The sequence below is a fragment of the Coturnix japonica genome, unplaced genomic scaffold (assembly GCF_054131305.1).
Source record: "Coturnix japonica strain WE unplaced genomic scaffold, WE-NBRP24 Scf045, whole genome shotgun sequence".
NCBI lineage: Eukaryota > Metazoa > Chordata > Aves > Galliformes > Phasianidae > Coturnix > Coturnix japonica.
This window is the reverse complement of record NW_028188948.1, coordinates 320,577-339,811: the sequence shown is the minus strand read 5'-3', so window position 1 is coordinate 339,811 and position 19,235 is coordinate 320,577. Positions and strand designations below refer to the sequence as shown.

General features: G+C 49.0%; 1 protein-coding gene across 1 annotated transcript; it reads left to right on the top strand.

The window, feature by feature from the left end:
• The first annotated feature begins 3,324 nt into the window (after positions 1 to 3,324).
• LOC146752413 (inositol 1,4,5-trisphosphate receptor-interacting protein-like 1) lies at positions 3,325 to 13,306 on the top strand. Its single transcript, XM_085531872.1, has 3 exons — positions 3,325 to 3,375; positions 4,635 to 4,703; positions 11,516 to 13,306. The coding sequence occupies exons 1-3, from the start codon at positions 3,325 to 3,327 to the stop codon at positions 13,286 to 13,288; spliced, it is 1,893 nt and encodes a 630-aa protein (XP_085387998.1). The 3' UTR covers positions 13,289 to 13,306.
• The last annotated feature ends 5,929 nt before the right edge of the window (positions 13,307 to 19,235 follow it).

The following is a 19,235-nucleotide window of genomic DNA, read 5'->3' as shown; positions in this document are numbered from 1 at the left end:
AACACCTGGTTGGGTTGACCTTGTTGGAGCTTTCATCTTTTGTTCGAAGTTTTGAAGTGTTCCTTGTGGTTCTTTTGTTCCCCGAGTCATGACTTGATGTTTAGCGAGATCAGGGAGGAGCAGCTTCTTGCTGGAGTCATTAATGTGGATGGGGAGGGGAGAAGACAGTGGCCAGCTGAGTGCTTCCAGAGTCCCAAGGTTGGGGATGGCCCTACAGGTTTGGAGCTCAGTTCTGGCTGCACAGAGGGTGCCTGGATCTCTGCTTCTGCTGCTTTCACCCCAACAAATGCTCCTTAAGAATGAAATGCAACATGCCGCTTGGCTTCATACCTCTTAATCCCAGAACAGGAGTCCATCCACAAGCGGATGAGAGAAACTGACAACAAAGGACTTAGCAAAGAGACACTGACAGAGTCAGTGGGCAGTGCTGCCAGTTTCTGCCTGCACTTGTAACCAACCACCCAGCCTTGCCACCATCACACTGGCTTCCTGAGCTCATTCATTTACTCTGGGGGGTGCCTGCAGGGCCTGGAGCGTGCAGGAGTGGAACGGGAGGCTGTCCATGAGGCACTGTGCTCGGGGGGATTTCCCTGGCTGGACCATTGCATGTTCTCTGCCTTGCAGCCTCTGAATGCAGACAGAGCCGGATCCTGGTGGGCGAATGCCAAAGAAATCTCTTAGTTGGTAGCCGAGTCTCATACTTGCCTTTATGATATTCTTTTAACATCAAAGTAAGATTCATATATAAAGCAGAGCACCCAAGAATATATCTCTAGTAATGGTGACAGTGAAATGTCATTTTTGGATGGAATGTTTTTATTTCCCTTCCTTTTTAGTCTCACCTTTTTTAGTTTTCTATCCACTGATTTTGCCCAGAATTTCCAGCCTGTGGAAATATATTCCCGTGTTTATTTAGCACTGCTGCTTTTCCTGCGCTAGCAGTATGGATTTAGACATTGGCTCATCCTTTATGCAGTTCAGAGAATGACTTCAGGAAAAGTCCTAATCCAGCAAAGGTGGATTCTTCAATAAGGAAAAAAACAGCTCAGATTGCAAGAATAAAGATGGAATGGGTCTTTGCTGTGTTCTGCCTCTTCCAAGCATGTAAGATTTTTCACTCAGGGGTGGTGACCCCAGCACTTGCTCTTGTTGAACCTCATCCCATTGGCCCCAGCCTATTGATCAGCCTGTCCTGGTCTCTCTGTGGGGCCTGTTTACCCTAAGGCAGATCAGCACTTCCTAACAACTTGCTGTCATGTGCAAAATTATTGAGGGTGCACTGGATAGATGCATAATGCAAGGGGCTTTGACTGGTTTGCCTACAGAGGAACCCACATTGGTGATTCTCTGAGCAGCAGCAGCAAAGCCTCACATGTGGAGGCTGACCAGATTGCAGAAGGGGAACAGGATACAAACAGTTTGAGGAGCTGCTTCACTGACATTTCCAACACTGTTTTGGTAAAGGCCTTCGCTAAGCACAGTGACCTGAGATAAGCACAGAGTCAAGTTTAACATGCCTGAGAGGAGGATCTGGAGAGGAGGATGTCAGAAGTGCTCCAGTGTTACCATGATGACTGGCTTCCCACTTGCCCCCCATTGTAGTTGCACTGCTTGGCACTGGAAGGCACCAGCCTGGAGCTCCGGCTGCAAGGCTCCGCCAAATGCAGGAAACAACAGACACCCAGAGACTGGTGAAGTACAGAAATCTGAATGCTGAATTCAGATTCAGGAAAGAATAGGTCCTGTTTCACTGGGTTACACAGCTTCTGTTGGTTAATAATATTTATTGATATCCTTGTTACCGGAAACAGAGAAGAAGAGCGATTATCTTCTGTGGAGAAACCTACACTAGGGAACCTGCTGTAGCAGGGGATTTGGTCTAGGGGATCTCGTGAGGTTCAAATGACTTCCAACCCTGTTGATCTGGGATCTCCCCTGGCTTCAGGAGGTGACTCTGGCCTTACCTCCCAGAAGTCAATACAGCCATGGCTGGGAGCCTTGTGCTGCAGGCAGCAAGGTATGCAGGTGAAGCACAGCTGGTCTGACAGCTGCCATCACGCTCCTGTCCTACAGGGCTGTCTCCTTACCTACCAGACCACTCTGTGCCTGCAGGGCTGCCTTGGTTCAACACCCACAGGCTCCCAGCCAAGCCTTTCTCTGTTGGCCTTTGAGAAATATTCCTGCCTCGTGCACATGTGATTTTGCAACATGGGGTAGACAGCAGTTGCTCCTGCTGTTTTCTCTACAGCATAAGCTCACCCAAAGGAGCCAGAGCCCATGCAGCTGAAGAGGCTGCTGCACATGTGGGCATCCTAATCATCATTGTTAGAGCCCCTTTGAGCTGCTTGGATCGAGCCATCTGGCCTTTTGCTCAGAGGACGTTCAGACCACCGGTGGCTGAGGGAGCAATCAGCAAAGGGCTGTGTGATGTCAGGTGCTGAGACTTTGACATGACCGGCACTGATCTTCAGCTTTGTTCCCTCTGTGGCATTTCAGCACTAAAATGAGTTTCTGCATATGCTGCAAATTCTTATGTTTCCTCAGGAGCAGTAGTTTTGATTTTCCTTTTCTGTCCAAATGATTTTCCAGGGACAGTGTGTTTGGAACATAACCTGTGGGGTGGCACATGAGGAGCACAGCATCCATGGGAAATACCACCCCATTTTATTTTAAAGAAAGGCCCGGGCAGCTCCCACCTGCTTAGTAAAGAGCGTCCCCAGGAGCTCTGTCCAGAGATATGCCTCCAAATTGAGGCAGTGCCGTGGCTCAGTGGCCATGTGCCCACCCTGGGCAGCTGAGAAGGGTGGAGTCGGGCAGCCCACTTGTGACATCAGCAGGAATGCATTGCATCACAACGCAGGGGATGGGTTTAGGGCCACAGGCAGGCAGCGCTGCTGCATTTTTGACCTGGGCCAATGGTGAGTGCAGCAGCAGGGGAAGGTCGGGCTGGACGAGGGATGTGGTGCAAACACCGGCCCCTGTGGGAGCACCACGGGCAGTGCTTGGAACTGTCCCTGCCAGCACTGGCCTCGGTCCCTGCTGCCACCCAGCTCCCTCGTACCCACTGCTCCTACCTGAGCACAGGGCCATGCGGCTCCTGGCCCCGCTCCCTCCCAGCCCCACTGAGCCCCTCTCTCCCATCTCTTGCAGATCATGGCTTTGGTGTTTGTTCTCGCATTGTTGGTGCGGGCGCTAAGTGTCAGTGTCAATACTGATGTGCTCATGCTCGAGAACGTGCAGCGGCGCGAGGTTGATCTGCAAAAGCACATGATACCTCCGCAGCACGAGATTGAGCAGAGGAATGAGCAGCAGAGCTGGGTGGACATGTCATCTCTGCTCTTTGCTCTGCTGGATTACTGGAAGATCTGGTTCAATGTGGGGCTGATTCTGTTGCTCCTTTGGAACATGGTGCAGTCCATACAAATGAGCCAGCATGATGAAAGCAGCAGTGAAAATGACAGCTCCAGTGGCGAGGAGGAGGCATCGGGGGCGGAGCAAGAGGAAGAGGAAGAGGTGGAAGAGGTTGAACAGGAGGAACATCAGGAGGAACAGGTGGAACAGCAGGTGCAGGAGGAAGAGGAACAGGTGGAACAGGAGGAACAGCAGGTGCAGGAGGAACAGGAACGGGTGCAGGAGGAACAGGTGGAACAGGAGGAACAGCAGGTGCAGGAGGAGCAGGTGGAACAGGGCGGACAGCAGGAGCAGGTAGAACAGCAGGAGCAGGTGGAATTGGTGGAAAAGGAGGAACAGGAAGAAGAGGAGGATGACGAGGAAGAAGACTTCAAAGATTCAGCACTGACAAAATTTCTCACAAGGCGTGCCCTGGAAAAGGTGGAAGGAAGGGCCACCAGGTGCCCTATAGTGGAGGAGCTGATGGACCAGCTCATGCAGACCTTCAGATTCATCTGGTCCAACAGCTTCTTCCCGGTGCTGCAGCCCGCCATTGGGGTGGGCAGTGCCTTTGAAGGCTGGAGTCCCCGGGAGTGGGACAATGTGTACTGCCTGCTCGTGCCCATAGAGCCTCCCCCCGGGCACACCTTCCTCCTGGAGCTGGGAGATGAAGGGCACGGGCTGGCAAGGAACTCCCGCGTCCGCGTGGAGCTTCAGTGCATGTGCCAAAGGGAGAAGCAGCTGGGGAATGTGCTGTGCTTCCTCCACCACCATGAGGAAGAGCTGAGCCAAAATCAGGACCCCAGCCTGCTACAGACTCTCTGCACTGACTCCTACCTGGATGTGGAGAGAACTGTCACCTGGTTCACCGCACAGGTGGCAGCAATCTGGAAGACCACCCACCACGCGCACGCCTACAGCCTGAAGGTGCTGCCTTCCAGACGCTCCTGCAAGCTCCAGCTGACAGAAGCCTACAGCGGGGAAAAAGTCCTCGTCGAGCTGCTGTTCGGGGTGCAGCAAGAATACTCGGACATCTACCTGACCAGCCAGAACACAGACGCCGGCTTTACGCCCAGCACAACATGGCCACAGAGCTGTGCTGTGGCAGAAAAGAAGTTCTTCCAGCACACGGCCAGGAGTACCGGACAGGACAGCTCCCACCTGCACTGCCTGACGTTGCTTGCCAGCATCTTAGTGGGCATGGGCTTTTCCACCTATGTCATCAAGACTCTTGTCCTCCACAGTTTGGTCATCATCCCTTTGAAGAAGTGGCGCAGGAAGTATTTCCTGAATCGGATGGAGAATCTCCTGCGGTACCTGCGCTTCTGCCTGGATGAGAAATGCCTGAACCACTTCTTCCTTGGCAGCAAGTCGGTGCACAGCACGATTGTCCTGCCGCAGTCCTTCCGATCCGCCAAGCCGCTCAACCTCTTCCAGCACCTGGAGGAGGACCCGGACGCCCACTCCATAGCGCTGCATGAGTTCAGGGAGCTGAAAGATCGCTACATCAGACTGCTGCTGTTCGGACGCTGAGAGAGACCTTTGTCCGAACCCTTCTCTTGTTTTGGCTGCAAGCTCACATCCTGTGAGCAATAAGACTCTGAGACCTATTTAGGAGGCCAGAGGTGGCTGTTTCCTTGTGGCAGTCAGTGTCACGTTGGAGAGAGCTTACCAGTGGAAGATCCGGCCTGTGACCAAATGACTCCATCTTGGTATGGGAGATCTGGGGATGGAACCATTGTATCTTGTGAAGGCAAGATGCAAACAGATGCTTCCCTGCTCCCTCTGACGACCATCTCTACTGAAGATCAACATCTGAACTACGAGTCATGCTGGAAACCCAGTGGTGACTAATTCTCTCTTGCTTTCTACAAAGACTCTTTGCTTTTATTTCCTATCTCTTTTCTATCACCCGACTTCCCTTCCCCATTTCCCTAAACAACAACAACTTTTAATAAACTCTTATAAACTATATATCCTGTTGTGTCTCAATCTCGCCGTCGTGTGTACGTATATTGAAAGAATATAGAGGCCACTAAGATGGTCAGGGTGCTGGAGCAGCTCTCCTGTGAGAAATGGTTGAGGGAACTGGGCTTGTTTAGCTTAGAGAAGGCTCTGGGGAGATCTCGTTGTGGCCTTGCAGTACTTGAAGGGAGCGTATACAGAGGAGGAATTGCTGTGTCACGGTGTTATCTAGATCAATCTATGTCTGTGACGGGGAGGGGCAGTAGGCTCCTGTTCCCCCTGGCTCCCAGCGTATAGGAAGGGAAAATAAGAAAGGGGTAGGGAGATGGGAGCTGGACTCAAGGAAACAAACAGAGAAGTGGCAACGATCTAAGGAGGAAAACTTACTATTTTACTAATTACAGTCTAATGGAAATTGAGGCTAATAAGCCAAGTAAAATAAAAGGGAAAGAGAGAGAGAGGTTTTCCGAAGACCGAGAAGCCTACTTTGAAACTGAAGGTGCCACGGCTTGGAAGCACACCCAGACTCGCTACCAGGCAGTTTGAGAGAGAGACAGCATCACTTCCGTGATGTGTTTCCCTCTCTGACTGTGAGACCCTCTGGGACATGTACTTGTTCTCTGTGCTCTATATGATGTTATGATGTGGAATACCAATAGAAAAATGTACAAAACCATGACATTGTGAGGGTGGGCAGTGATAGGACAAGGGGGAATGGCTTTAAATTCAGACAGGGAAAGTTTAGGTTGGATCTTAGGAGGAAGTTTTTCACTCAGAGGCTGGTGACGCACTGGAACGGGTTGCCCAAGGAGGCTGTGGATGCCCCATCCCTGCAGGCATTCAAGGCCAGGCTGGATGTGGCTCTGGGCAGCCTGGGCTGCTGGTTGGTGACCCTGCACACAGCAGGGGGTTGGGACTGGATGAGCACTGTGGACCTTTGCAACCCCGGCCATTTCATGATTGTATGATGGGTGACATAAATCGCTGTCTGATTATTGTTGCAATATGCTTCTTTTCATGTGCTCTTAACCAAATACTGCTGGTGTTGCCCTGGGTGTCCTGTTTGGGGTCGTATCCTGGTAGATGCTTTACGAATACAAATGGTGCATAAAGGCCTGTATAGTTCATTAGGACCAGATCTCATGTCCATCGATAGCAGTATTATATAGAAATAATATACCTTTACATATATAAAAATGATAGACCTTTCAGAAGGGTATATAAATGCAGCACAGTGGACAAACATATATTACTCTGTCCACCTGTTTGACAAAAATGTATATATTATTTTATACCCTGAAGCAGGGGTTTTAATATTCCTTCAACAATATTTTGATATAATCATCAATGACTATAACTGCTCTGCTCTGGATCTTCTTGTCATCTTTCTAAATGTCTGCTCCATTTTTTCATCATGTTGGACCAAAAATATAGCGTGGTGATGAACTACACAGGTCTGTTTTGTGCTGTAGATGCTTAGCCCTGGAAGTTTATCAGTAAATAAGAGAGATGAAAAATCCACTTTAGAGAGAGGATTAGGTAAAAAATTCAGCTTCTTGAAAGTAATCTGAGAGGTACTACTGACGTATTCGCCAATTAACCTGACTTATCCCAGGACTTCAACTGTCCCGGGGAGAGAGACACAAACATGGATGCCATCATGTCTTCTCTCAATATATTGCTCTGTCACACACCTTATATGCCATCCTAAATCCCGCGCAGACACGTACACCCGCTACGCAAAACCCGATGCACGCGAGAGAACCTATACACACACCTACCTAAACCCGCAGCCCACTAACTCTTAACCTACAGGCCTAACTCAGCTATTCTAGAACACTCCATCTACTCAGAACTACTGTATGCACTCATAAATCCTCGCAAAGACAACTTAGCACCCCAACGTACTACAGAACTCTGTGATCAGTGGGAGGTTGGCACAGGTTTGCTGTTAAAAATGGCACTTTCTGCCCTTCTGTGTCCATGGGCTCCTGAAGGATTTGTAAATCCTTGTGCTAAAGGTGGATGAGGCTTGCACATCTCCTGCCACCTGATTATTACCTGTGCAGATGGAACATATCTCTGGGTTCTGCCTGCAGGTAGCAAGGACAGAGCAATCCCACATGGACAGGGACTTGCCAAGGTATAGCTGAAAGCAGGTGGTAGATAAGATGAATTGCCTTCCAGCAATTTGCAACCAGAATGAGGAGAAATTTCATATGATAGTGAGCTGCAGTTCCTCCTATCAAACCTGGCCTGGTGCTAAGCCTTCTAACAGCTATTGTCTCGGACCATTTAGAAGAGAGAGTCCCATTCAGCATTTCCTGTCCCTGCTGTTACCTGGAGGCTTTTTGCTGTGCTCTCACTGCTCCTTTCCATGCTGATCTTTGGGATGCTGCATTGCTGTAGCATCACTGAGGAGCAGTTAGAGAATCACAGAATCATCATCATAGACTCATAGGATGGCTGGGGCTGAACAGTACCACAATGATCATCTAATTCCATCGCTGGTGGCACCGCAAAGATGAAAGGAAGAGGCTTTGTGTTATAGGAGCATTGCCATGCAGTGCTGATTGCCTATAGGGTTTCAAGCAAGGAAACACCAAAATAATAGATCAGAGCACCCATGATTTTGTGTTGTGTTCACGACAGTATTTGGCCCCTTATTTGCTATGGTGAGTTTCATTTGCTGGAAACCTTCATCTCTCTTTTAAATGATCATTCTTTGGTTTGAATCAAGCTTTAAATGGGAGTCAGTGAATGCGCTCCTGGATTTCTGTATGTGTTTGCCCGGTGGGATAGGTTGTAGTTAAGTGAAATGCATGGTGTAAGCAAAGAGAAATTGCTGTATGCAAACCATAATTTTTGCGTACTTACTGTTTGGAGTGCTGATGAAAGGGATGTATCACAGCATTTTTATCATGTCGGCTGCTCTCCCTGTCTCACTGCCTGAAGGGTGGCAAAGGGCCCCTTTCATCTGGAGGATTATGAGGCCATCATGGTAAACAGCAACACCTGGTTGGGTTGACATTGTTGGAGCTTTCATCTTTTGTTCGAAGTTTTGAAGTGTTCCTTGTGGTTCTTTTGTTCCCCGAGTCATGACTTGATGTTTAGCGAGATCAGGGAGGAGCAGCTTCTTGCTGGAGTCATTAATGTGGATGGGGAGGGGAGAAGACAGTGGCCAGCTGAGTGCTTCCAGAGTCCCAAGGTTGGGGATGGCCCTACAGGTTTGGAGCTCAGTTCTGGCTGCACAGAGGGTGCCTGGATCTCTGCTTCTGCTGCTTTCACCCCAACAAATGCTCCTTAAGAATGAAATGCAACATGCCGCTTGGCTTCATACCTCTTAATCCCAGAACAGGAGTCCATCCACAAGCGGATGAGAGAAACTGACAACAAAGGACTTAGCAAAGAGACACTGACAGAGTCAGTGGGCAGTGCTGCCAGTTTCTGCCTGCACTTGTAACCAACCACCCAGCCTTGCCACCATCACACTGGCTTCCTGAGCTCATTCATTTACTCTGGGGGGTGCCTGCAGGGCCTGGAGCGTGCAGGAGTGGAACGGGAGGCTGTCCATGAGGCACTGTGCTCGGGGGGATTTCCCTGGCTGGACCATTGCATGGTCTCTGCCTTGCAGCCTCTGAATGCAGACAGAGCCGGATCCTGGTGGGCGAATGCCAAAGAAATCTCTTAGTTGGTAGCCGAGTCTCATACTTGCCTTTATGATATTCTTTTAACATCAAAGTAAGATTCATATATAAAGCAGAGCACCCAAGAATATATCTCTAGTAATGGTGACAGTGAAATGTCATTTTTGGATGGAATGTTTTTATTTCCCTTCCTTTTTAGTCTCACCTTTTTTAGTTTTCTATCCACTGATTTTGCCCAGAATTTCCAACCTGTGGAAATATATTCCCGTGTTTATTTAGCACTGCTGCTTTTCCTGTGCTAGCAGTATGGATTTAGACATTGGCTCATCCTTTATGCAGTTCAGAGAATGACTTCAGGAAAAGTCCTAATCCAGCAAAGGTGGATTCTTCAATAAGGAAAAATACAGCTCAGATTGCAAGAATAAAGATGGAATGGGTCTTTGCTGTGTTCTGCCTCTTCCAAGCATGTAAGATTTTTCACTCAGGGGTGGTAACCCCAGCACTTGCTCTTGTTGAACCTCATCCAATTGGCCCCAGCCTATTGATCAGCCTGTCCTGGTCTCTCTGTGGGGCCTGTTTACCCTAAGGCAGATCAGCACTTCCTAACAACTTGCTGTCATGTGCAAAATTATTGAGGGTGCACTGGATAGATGCATAATGCAAGGGGCTTTGACTGGTTTGCCTACAGAGGAACCCACATTGGTGATTCTCTGAGCAGCAGCAGCAAAGCCTCACATGTGGAGGCTGACCAGATTGCAGAAGGGGAACAGGATACAAACAGTTTGAGGAGCTGCTTCACTGACATTTCCAACACTGTTTTGGTAAAGGCCTTCGCTAAGCACAGTGACCTGAGATAAGCACAGAGTCAAGTTTAACATGCCTGAGAGGAGGATCTGGAGAGGAGGATGTCAGAAGTGCTCCAGTGTTACCATGATGACTGGCTTCCCACTTGCCCCCCATTGTAGTTGCACTGCTTGGCACTGGAAGGCACCAGCCTGGAGCTCCGGCTGCAAGGCTCCGCCAAATGCAGGAAACAACAGACACCCAGAGACTGGTGAAGTACAGAAATCTGAATGCTGAATTCAGATTCAGGAAAGAATAGGTCCTGTTTCACTGGGTTACACAGCTTCTGTTGGTTAATAATATTTATTGATATCCTTGTTACCGGAAACAGAGAAGAAGAGCGATTATCTTCTGTGGAGAAACCTACACTAGGGAACCTGCTGTAGCAGGGGATTTGGTCTAGGGGATCTCGTGAGGTTCAAATGACTTCCAACCCTGTTGATCTGGGATCTCCCCTGGCTTCAGGAGGTGACTCTGGCCTTACCTCCCAGAAGTCAATACAGCCATGGCTGGGAGCCTTGTGCTGCAGGCAGCAAGGTATGCAGGTGAAGCACAGCTGGTCTGACAGCTGCCATCACGCTCCTGTCCTACAGGGCTGTCTCCTTACCTACCAGACCACTCTGTGCCTGCAGGGCTGCCTTGGTTCAACACCCACAGGCTCCCAGCCAAGCCTTTCTCTGTTGGCCTTTGAGAAATATTCCTGCCTCGTGCACATGTGATTTTGCAACATGGGGTAGACAGCAGTTGCTCCTGCTGTTTTCTCTACAGCATAAGCTCACCCAAAGGAGCCAGAGCCCATGCAGCTGAAGAGGCTGCTGCACATGTGGGCATCCTAATCATCATTGTTAGAGCCCCTTTGAGCTGCTTGGATCGAGCCATCTGGCCTTTTGCTCAGAGGACGTTCAGACCACCGGTGGCTGAGGGAGCAATCAGCAAAGGGCTGTGTGATGTCAGGTGCTGAGACTTTGACATGACCGGCACTGATCTTCAGCTTTGTTCCCTCTGTGGCATTTCAGCACTAAAATGAGTTTCTGCATATGCTGCAAATTCTTATGTTTCCTCAGGAGCAGTAGTTTTGATTTTCCATTTCTGTCCAAATGATTTTCCAGGGACAGTGTGTTTGGAACATAACCTGTGGGGTGGCACATGAGGAGCACAGCATCCATGGGAAATACCACCCCATTTTATTTTAAAGAAAGGCCCGGGCAGCTCCCACCTGCTTAGTAAAGAGCGTCCCCAGGAGCTCTGTCCAGAGATATGCCTCCAAATTGAGGCAGTGCCGTGGCTCAGTGGCCATGTGCCCACCCTGGGCAGCTGAGAAGGGTGGAGTCGGGCAGCCCATTTGTGACATCAGCAGGAATGCATTGCATCACAATGCAGGGGATGGGTTTAGGGCCACAGGCAGGCAGCGCTGCTGCATTTTTGACCTGGGCCAATGGTGAGTGCAGCAGCAGGGGAAGGTCGGGCTGGACGAGGGATGTGGTGCAAACACCGGCCCCTGTGGGAGCACCACGGGCAGTGCTTGGAACTGTCCCTGCCAGCGCTGGCCTCGGTCCCTGCTGCCACCCAGCTCCCTCGTACCCACTGCTCCTACCTGAGCACAGGGCCATGCGGCTCCTGGCCCCGCTCCCTCCCAGCCCCACTGAGCCCCTCTCTCCCATCTCTTGCAGATCATGGCTTTGGTGTTTGTTCTCGCATTGTTGGTGCGGGCGCTAAGTGTCAGTGTCAATACTGATGTGCTCATGCTCGAGAACGTGCAGCGGCGCGAGGTTGATCTGCAAAAGCACATGATACCTCCGCAGCACGAGATTGAGCAGAGGAATGAGCAGCAGAGCTGGGTGGACATGTCATCTCTGCTCTTTGCTCTGCTGCAGCACTGGAAGATCTGTTTCAGTATGGGACTGATTCTGTTGCTCTTTTGGAACATGGTGCAGTCCCTAAAAATGAAAAAGCGTGATGAAAGCAGCAGTGAAAATGACAGCTCCAGTGGCAAGGAGGAGGCATCGGGAGTGAAGGAAGAGGAAGAGGAAGAGGTGGAAAAGGAGGAACAGGAGGAACATCAGGAGGAACAGGTGGAACAGCAGGTGCAGGAGGAAGAGGAACAGGTGGAACAGGAGGAACAGCAGGTGCAGGAGGAACAGGAACGGGTGCAGGAGGAACAGGTGGAACAGGAGGAACAGCAGGTGCAGGAGGAGCAGGTGGAACAGGGCGGACAGCAGGAGCAGGTAGAACAGCAGGAGCAGGTGGAATTGGTGGAAAAGGAGGAACAGGAAGAAGAGGAGGATGACGAGGAAGAAGACTTCAAAGATTCAGCACTGACAAAATTTCTCACAAGGCGTGCCCTGGAAAAGGTGGAAGGAAGGGCCACCAGGTGCCCTATAGTGGAGGAGCTGATGAACGAGCTCGTGCAGACCTTCAGATTCATCTGGTCCAACAGCTTCTTCCCGGTGCTGCAGCCTGCCATTGGGGTGGGCAGTGCCTTTGAAGGCTGGAGTCCCCAGGAGTGGGACAATGTGTACTGCCTGCTCGTGCCCATAGAGCCTCCCCCCGGGCACACCTTCCTCCTGGAGCTGGGAGATGAAGGGCACGGGCTGGCAAGGAACTCCCGCGTCCGCGTGGAGCTTCAGTGCATGTGCCAAAGGGAGAAGCAGCTGGGGAATGTGCTGTGCTTCCTCCACCACCATGAGGAAGAGCTGAGCCAAAATCAGGACCCCAGCCTGCTACAGACTCTCTGCACTGACTCCTACCTGGATGTGGAGAGAACTGTCACCTGGTTCACCGCACAGGTGGCAGCAATCTGGAAGACCACCCACCACGCGCACGCCTACAGCCTGAAGGTGCTGCCTTCCAGACGCTCCTGCAAGCTCCAGCTGACAGAAGCCTACAGCGGGGAAAAAGTCCTCGTCGAGCTGCTGTTCGGGGTGCAGCAAGAATACTCGGACATCTACCTGACCAGCCAGAACACAGACGCCGGCTTTACGCCCAGCACAACATGGCCACAGAGCTGTGCTGTGGCAGAAAAGAAGTTCTTCCAGCACACGGCCAGGAGTACCGGACAGGACAGCTCCCACCTGCACTGCCTGACGTTGCTTGCCAGCATCTTAGTGGGCATGGGCTTTTCCACCTATGTCATCAAGACTCTTGTCCTCCACAGTTTGGTCATCATCCCTTTGAAGAAGTGGCGCAGGAAGTATTTCCTGAATCGGATGGAGAATCTCCTGCGGTACCTGCGCTTCTGCCTGGATGAGAAATGCCTGAACCACTTCTTCCTTGGCAGCAAGTCGGTGCACAGCACGATTGTCCTGCCGCAGTCCTTCCGATCCGCCAAGCCGCTCAACCTCTTCCAGCACCTGGAGGAGGACCCGGACGCCCACTCCATAGCGCTGCGTGAGTTCAGGGAGCTGAGAGATCGCTACATCAGACTGCTGCTGTTCGGACGCTGAGAGAGACCTTTGTCCGAACCCTTCTCTTGTTTTGGCTGCAAGCTCACATCCTGTGAGCAATAAGACTCTGAGACCTATTTAGGAGGCCAGAGGTGGCTGTTTCCTTGTGGCAGTCAGTGTCACGTTGGAGAGAGCTTACCAGTGGAAGATCCGGCCTGTGACCAAATGACTCCATCTTGGTATGGGAGATCTGGGGATGGAACCATTGTATCTTGTGAAGGCAAGATGCAAACAGATGCTTCCCTGCTCCCTCTGACGACCATCTCTACTGAAGATCAACATCTGAACTACGAGTCATGCTGGAAACCCAGTGGTGACTAATTCTCTCTTGCTTTCTACAAAGACTCTTTGCTTTTATTTCCTATCTCTTTTCTATCACCCGACTTCCCTTCCCCATTTCCCTAAACAACAACAACTTTTAATAAACTCTTATAAACTATATATCCTGTTGTGTCTCAATCTCGCCGTCGTGTGTACGTATATTGAAAGAATATAGAGGCCACTAAGATGGTCAGGGTGCTGGAGCAGCTCTCCTGTGAGAAATGGTTGAGGGAACTGGGCTTGTTTAGCTTAGAGAAGGCTCTGGGGAGATCTCGTTGTGGCCTTGCAGTACTTGAAGGGAGCGTATACAGAGGAGGAATTGCTGTGTCACGGTGTTATCTAGATCAATCTATGTCTGTGACGGGGAGGGGCAGTAGGCTCCTGTTCCCCCTGGCTCCCAGCGTATAGGAAGGGAAAATAAGAAAGGGGTAGGGAGATGGGAGCTGGACTCAAGGAAACAAACAGAGAAGTGGCAACGATCTAAGGAGGAAAACTTATTATTTTACTAATTACAATCTAATGGAAATTGAGGCTAATAAGCCAAGTAAAATAAAAGGGAAAGAGAGAGAGAGGTTTTCCGAAGACCGAGAAGCCTACTTTGAAACTGAAGGTGCCACGGCTTGGAAGCACACCCAGACTCGCTACCAGGCAGTTTGAGAGAGAGACAGCATCACTTCCGTGATGTGTTTCCCTCTCTGACTGTGAGACCCTCTGGGACATGTACTTGTTCTCTGTGCTCTATATGATGTTATGATGTGGAATACCAATAGAAAAATGTACAAAACCATGACATTGTGAGGGTGGGCAGTGATAGGACAAGGGGGAATGGCTTTAAATTCAGACAGGGAAAGTTTAGGTTGGATCTTAGGAGGAAGTTTTTCACTCAGAGGCTGGTGACGCACTGGAACGGGTTGCCCAAGGAGGCTGTGGATGCCCCATCCCTGCAGGCATTCAAGGCCAGGCTGGATGTGGCTCTGGGCAGCCTGGGCTGCTGGTTGGTGACCCTGCACACAGCAGGGGGTTGGGACTGGATGAGCACTGTGGACCTTTGCAACCCCGGCCATTTCATGATTGTATGATGGGTGACATAAATCGCTGTCTGATTATTGTTGCAATATGCTTCTTTTCATGTGCTCTTAACCAAATACTGCTGGTGTTGCCCTGGGTGTCCTGTTTGGGGTCGTATCCTGGTAGATGCTTTACGAATACAAATGGTGCATAAAGGCCTGTATAGTTCATTAGGACCAGATCTCATGTCCATCGATAGCAGTATTATATAGAAATAATATACCTTTACATATATAAAAATGATAGACCTTTCAGAAGGGTATATAAATGCAGCACAGTGGACAAACATATATTACTCTGTCCACCTGTTTGACAAAAATGTATATATTATTTTATACCCTGAAGCAGGGGTTTTAATATTCCTTCAACAATATTTTGATATAATCATCAATGACTATAACTGCTCTGCTCTGGATCTTCTTGTCATCTTTCTAAATGTCTGCTCCATTTTTTCATCATGTTGGACCAAAAATATAGCGTGGTGATGAACTACACAGGTCTGTTTTGTGCTGTAGATGCTTAGCCCTGGAAGTTTATCAGTAAATAAGAGAGATGAAAAATCCACTTTAGAGAGAGGATTAGGTAAAAAATTCAGCTTCTTGAAAGTAATCTGAGAGGTACTACTGACGTATTCGCCAATTAACCTGACTTATCCCAGGACTTCAACTGTCCCGGGGAGAGAGACACAAACATGGATGCCATCATGTCTTCTCTCAATATATTGCTCTGTCACACACCTTATATGCCATCCTAAATCCCGCGCAGACACGTACACCCGCTACGCAAAACCCGATGCACGCGAGAGAACCTATACACACACCTACCTAAACCCGCAGCCCACTAACTCTTAACCTACAGGCCTAACTCAGCTATTCTAGAACACTCCATCTACTCAGAACTACTGTATGCACTCATAAATCCTCGCAAAGACAACTTAGCACCCCAACGTACTACAGAACTCTGTGATCAGTGGGAGGTTGGCACAGGTTTGCTGTTAAAAATGGCACTTTCTGCCCTTCTGTGTCCATGGGCTCCTGAAGGATTTGTAAATCCTTGTGCTAAAGGTGGATGAGGCTTGCACATCTCCTGCCACCTGATTATTACCTGTGCAGATGGAACATATCTCTGGGTTCTGCCTGCAGGTAGCAAGGACAGAGCAATCCCACATGGACAGGGACTTGCCAAGGTATAGCTGAAAGCAGGTGGTAGATAAGATGAATTGCCTTCCAGCAATTTGCAACCAGAATGAGGAGAAATTTCATATGATAGTGAGCTGCAGTTCCTCCTATCAAACCTGGCCTGGTGCTAAGCCTTCTAACAGCTATTGTCTCGGACCATTTAGAAGAGAGAGTCCCATTCAGCATTTCCTGTCCCTGCTGTTACCTGGAGGTTTTTTGCTGTGCTCTCACTGCTCCTTTCCATGCTGATCTTTGGGATGCTGCATTGCTGTAGCATCACTGAGGAGCAGTTAGAGAATCACAGAATCATCATCATAGACTCATAGGATGGCTGGGGCTGAACAGTACCACAATGATCATCTAATTCCATCGCTGGTGGCACCGCAAAGATGAAAGGAAGAGGCTTTGTGTTATAGGAGCATTGCCATGCAGTGCTGATTGCCTATAGGGTTTCAAGCAAGGAAACACCAAAATAATAGATCAGAGCACCCATGATTTTGTGTTGTGTTCACGACAGTATTTGGCCCCTTATTTGCTATGGTGAGTTTCATTTGCTGGAAACCTTCATCTCTCTTTTAAATGATCATTCTTTGGTTTGAATCAAGCTTTAAATGGGAGTCAGTGAATGCGCTCCTGGATTTCTGTATGTGTTTGCCCGGTGGGATAGGTTGTAGTTAAGTGAAATGCATGGTGTAAGCAAAGAGAAATTGCTGTATGCAAACCATAATTTTTGCGTACTTACTGTTTGGAGTGCTGATGAAAGGGATGTATCACAGCATTTTTATCATGTCGGCTGCTCTCCCTGTCTCACTGCCTGAAGGGTGGCAAAGGGCCCCTTTCATCTGGAGGATTATGAGGCCATCATGGTAAACAGCAACACCTGGTTGGGTTGACATTGTTGGAGCTTTCATCTTTTGTTCGAAGTTTTGAAGTGTTCCTTGTGGTTCTTTTGTTCCCCGAGTCATGACTTGATGTTTAGCGAGATCAGGGAGGAGCAGCTTCTTGCTGGAGTCATTAATGTGGATGGGGAGGGGAGAAGACAGTGGCCAGCTGAGTGCTTCCAGAGTCCCAAGGTTGGGGATGGCCCTACAGGTTTGGAGCTCAGTTCTGGCTGCACAGAGGGTGCCTGGATCTCTGCTTCTGCTGCTTTCACCCCAACAAATGCTCCTTAAGAATGAAATGCAACATGCCGCTTGGCTTCATACCTCTTAATCCCAGAACAGGAGTCCATCCACAAGCGGATGAGAGAAACTGACAACAAAGGACTTAGCAAAGAGACACTGACAGAGTCAGTGGGCAGTGCTGCCAGTTTCTGCCTGCACTTGTAACCAACCACCCAGCCTTGCCACCATCACACTGGCTTCCTGAGCTCATTCATTTACTCTGGGGGGTGCCTGCAGGGCCTGGAGCGTGCAGGAGTGGAACGGGAGGCTGTCCATGAGGCACTGTGCTCGGGGGGATTTCCCTGGCTGGACCATTGCATGGTCTCTGCCTTGCAGCCTCTGAATGCAGACAGAGCCGGATCCTGGTGGGCGAATGCCAAAGAAATCTCTTAGTTGGTAGCCGAGTCTCATACTTGCCTTTATGATATTCTTTTAACATCAAAGTAAGATTCATATATAAAGCAGAGCACCCAAGAATATATCTCTAGTAATGGTGACAGTGAAATGTCATTTTTGGATGGAATGTTTTTATTTCCCTTCCTTTTTAGTCTCACCTTTTTTAGTTTTCTATCCACTGATTTTGCCCAGAATTTCCAACCTGTGGAAATATATTCCCGTGTTTATTTAGCACTGCTGCTTTTCCTGTGCTAGCAGTATGGATTTAGACATTGGCTCATCCTTTATGCAGTTCAGAGAATGACTTCAGGAAAAGTCCTAATCCAGCAAAGGTGGATTCTTCAATAAGGAAAAATACAGCTCAGATTGCAAGAATAAAGATGGAATGGGTCTTTGCTGTGTTCTGCCTCTTCCAAGCATGTAAGATTTTTCACTCAGGGGTGGTAACCCCAGCACTTGCTCTTGTTGAACCTCATCCAATTGGCCCCAGCCTATTGATCAGCCTGTCCTGGTCTCTCTGTGGGGCCTGTTTACCCTAAGGCAGATCAGCACTTCCTAACAACTTGCTGTCATGTGCAAAATTATTGAGGGTGCACTGGATAGATGCATAATGCAAGGGGCTTTGACTGGTTTGCCTACAGAGGAACCCACATTGGTGATTCTCTGAGCAGCAGCAGCAAAGCCTCACATGTGGAGGCTGACCAGATTGCAGAAGGGGAACAGGATACAAACAGTTTGAGGAGCTGCTTCACTGACATTTCCAACACTGTTTTGGTAAAGGCCTTCGCTAAGCACAGTGACCTGAGATAAGCACAGAGTCAAGTTTAACATGCCTGAGAGGAGGATCTGGAGAGGAGGATGTCAGAAGTGCTCCAGTGTTACCATGATGACTGGCTTCCCACTTGCCCCCCATTGTAGTTGCACTGCTTGGCACTGGAAGGCACCAGCCTGGAGCTCCGGCTGCAAGGCTCTGCCAAATGCAGGAAACAACAGACACCCAGAGACTCGTGAAGGGTCCTAAACCAACAGGCGGTACCACCCTCATTTGTAAATACAAGTCACCAAGCCCTGGCTTAGGTGAGCCAGGATCCTGTTCACAGGACTACAGACTTCTGTGGAATAGCCATGTTCTTCTTTCTTTTTTTCTTCCTATTATAAATTTTGCAAACAGATCACTTAACCCAGAGCAGAACAAAACCACGTGTAATTAGCTGTGAAGTAAGTGACACCATTCAATTCATGAGAATTTTGTTTTCTGCTTGCTCAGAAGCACAGCACTCAGCACAGGATATGATCTGCAGTAAGAAAGGAACACATCTGACACATTGGAGTCCTACTGGGATTTGGCAGTTTATTTCCATGAGCTGATTGTCAACAGTGGGGGAATTAATGACCACGTTATAAGCAGTGTGCATCTGCACACAAGCACTTATGTTTGGCATGTATAGTGTCACACGTGCAATGAAATTAATTACAGAATTATGTGCAATTATGGTTATAAGTGTAACACATTAAGCAGTCTCTTGCCAACTATTTAATGCACGTACTCTCAGTAAACTCATTTTTTTCAAGGATTCACAACTCTTTTCAAACATATACTTCAATTTAAGCAGTTCCTGGAGTTAAAGTGGTTGACTTGTGATTTATACTCTGCTGATGGGGACATTTTTTTTTTTATTTTCATGTCCTTTTAAACTGCTTATTGTAAAGATTTCTCCCCATTGCAGTGTTTCTTGTGCCACTTCTTCTTACTCTGTTCCCTCATTTTTTAACTGACTTTCCCTTTGTATTGTCCTGTCATTATACGTACCCAGAACAAAC

Excerpts from the sequence above, each read along its gene's own strand:
- LOC146752413 (XM_085531872.1), top strand. The coding sequence starts at position 3,325 with ATGTCATCTCTGCTCTTTGCTCTGCTGGATTACTGGAAGATCTGGTTC. Across the intron at positions 3,376-4,634 it reads ACTGGAAGATCTGGTTCAAT|TTTGGTCATCATCCCTTTGA; the intron begins GTGGGGCTGATT and ends TGTCCTCCACAG. Across the intron at positions 4,704-11,515 it reads CGGATGGAGAATCTCCTGCG|ATCATGGCTTTGGTGTTTGT; the intron begins GTACCTGCGCTT and ends CATCTCTTGCAG.